General features: G+C 46.0%; 1 protein-coding gene across 1 annotated transcript in view; it reads right to left on the minus strand.

Moving 5' to 3' along the window:
* Positions 1–2,081: 2,081 nt before the first annotated feature.
* LOC120049432 (LIM domain only protein 3) overlaps positions 2,082–2,544 on the minus strand; it is a 91,145-nt gene continuing 90,682 nt past the window's right edge. The window contains exon 3 of the mRNA XM_038995699.1: positions 2,082–2,211. Within this exon, the coding sequence (XP_038851627.1) occupies positions 2,082–2,211 (130 nt within the window). The remainder of the gene's footprint in view (positions 2,212–2,544) is intronic.

The raw sequence follows: 2,544 nt of genomic DNA on the forward strand, positions 1-2,544 counted from the left end.
ATAACAGCTGTTGATGACTTCTCTAATGCTGTACAGGCCTAAATAGCCTCATAGATGCTGTATGATAGATACAGTACGGCGTCTCATAGATGCTGTATGATAGATACAGTACGGAGTCTCATAGATGCTGTGTGATACAGTACGGAGTCTCATAGATGCTGTGTGATACAGTACGGAGTCTCATAGATGCTGTGTGATACAGTACGGAGTCTCATAGATGCTGTATGATAGATACAGTACAGAGTCTCATAGATGCTGTATGATACAGTACGGAGTCTCATAGATGCTGTATGATACAGTACGGAGTCTCATAGATGCTGTATGATAGATACAGTACGGAGCCTCATAGATGCTGTATGATAGATACAGTACGGAGTCTCATAGATGCTGTATGATAGATACAGTACGGAGTCTCATAGATGCTGTATGATAGATACAGTACGGAGCCTCATAGATGCTGTGTGATACAGTACGGAGTCTCATAGATGCTGTATGATAGATATAGTACGGTTACATTTCATTTCCTCTGATTTCACAGCATGCATTCTCACGTTAACACATTGGTAATTGACAGTGACAAATATCCCAGCTAAGAAAGGCAGGGTTTGGACAAACCCTGGATGGGAGACTGACGGCATTGCTGTAGATAGATGAACTCAGCAGTAGGAGGTGCTGCCCAGCATCTCGTATCAGCACCATTAACAGGGACAGTTAGGCCAGACTATCTCTGATCAGGGACAGTTAGACCAGACTATCACTGATCAGGGACTGTTAGACCAGACTATCGCTGATCAGGGACTGTTAGACCAGAATATCACTGATCAGGGACTATTAGATCAGACTATTTATGATCAGGGACTGTTAGGCCAGACTATCTCTGATCAGGGACTGTTAGACCAGACTATCACTGATCAGGGACTGTTAGACCAGACTATCTCTGATCAGGGACTGTTAGGTCAGACTATCACTGATCAGGGACTGTTAGGCCAGACTATCACTGATCAGGGACAGTTAGACCAGACTATCACTGATCAGGGACTGTTAGGCCAGACTATCACTGATCAGGGACTGTTAGACCAGACTATCACTGATCAGGGACTGTTAGACCAGACTATCTCTGATCAGGGACAGTTAGACCAGACTATCTCTGATCAGGGACTGTTAGGCCAGACTATCACTGATCAGGGATTGTTAGACCAGACTATTACTGATCAGGGACTGTTAGACCAGACTATCTCTGATCAGGGACTGTTAGACCAGACTATCTCTGATCAGGGACTGTTAGACCAGACTATCTCTGATCAGGGACTGTTAGACCAGACTATCTCTGATCAGGGACTGTTAGACCAGACTATCTCTGATCAGGGACTGTTAGGCCAGACTATTACTGATCAGGGATTGTTAGACCAGACTATTACTGATCAGGGACTGTTAGACCAGACTATCTCTGATCAGGGACTGTTAGACCAGACTATCTCTGATCAGGGACTGTTAGACCAGACTATCTCTGATCAGGGACTGTTAGACCAGACTATCTCTGATCAGGGACTGTTAGACCAGACTATCTCTGATCAGGGACTGTTAGACCAGACTATCTCTGATCAGGGACTGTTAGACCAGACTATCTCTGATCAGGGACTGTTAGACCAGACTATTACTGATCAGGGACTGTTAGACCAGACTATCTCTGATCAGGGACTGTTAGGCCAGACTATTACTGATCAGGGACTGTTAGACCAGACTATCTCTGATCAGGGACTGTTAGACCAGACTATCACTTATCAGGGACTGTTAGACCAGACTATCTCTGATCAGGGACTGTTAGACCAGACTATCACTTATCAGGGACTGTTAGACCAGACTATCTCTGATCAGGGACTGTTAGACCAGACTATCTCTGATCAGGGACTATTAGACCAGAATCAGTCAACTCCTGCTGAGATTGAGGCTGTCCTAACATGGACACCGTCAGGGACTGTTAGAGACTGATTCGGGAACGTCCACACTGTCCCACCCCTTCTCAACATCAAGCCTCCTCATTGGCTGACTGGACACGAGGAGCTGCTTCCTGTCCAGTAAACTCACCTCTGATTGCAGAGCTGACAGGCGAAGCAGTCCAGGTGATAGACGTTCTCTTTAGCTCTCATCACCATCTCAAAGGCTGGGATCAGCTTACTGCAAGCCGCACAGTTCCCTGTTACACCAAACAACCTGCAGAAGAGACAGGAGGAACGCACTGTTAGAACAGGGGAGAACAGACCTCCTGTAGACATCTAGCATGATAGAGATAGATAGAGATCTGGGGGAGAACAGACCTCCTGTATACACCTAGCATGATAGAGATAGATAGAGAACCAGGTGGAGAACAGACCTCCTGTAGACACCTAGCATGATAGAGATAGATAGAGACCCAGGAGAGAACAGACCTCCTGTAGACACCTAGCATGATAGAGATAGATAGAGACCCAGGAGAGAACAGACCTCCTGTAGACACCTAGCATGATAGAGATAGATAGAGACCCAGGAGAGAACAGACCTCCTGTA

This window comes from Salvelinus namaycush, chromosome 6 (assembly GCF_016432855.1).
Source record: "Salvelinus namaycush isolate Seneca chromosome 6, SaNama_1.0, whole genome shotgun sequence".
NCBI lineage: Eukaryota > Metazoa > Chordata > Actinopteri > Salmoniformes > Salmonidae > Salvelinus > Salvelinus namaycush.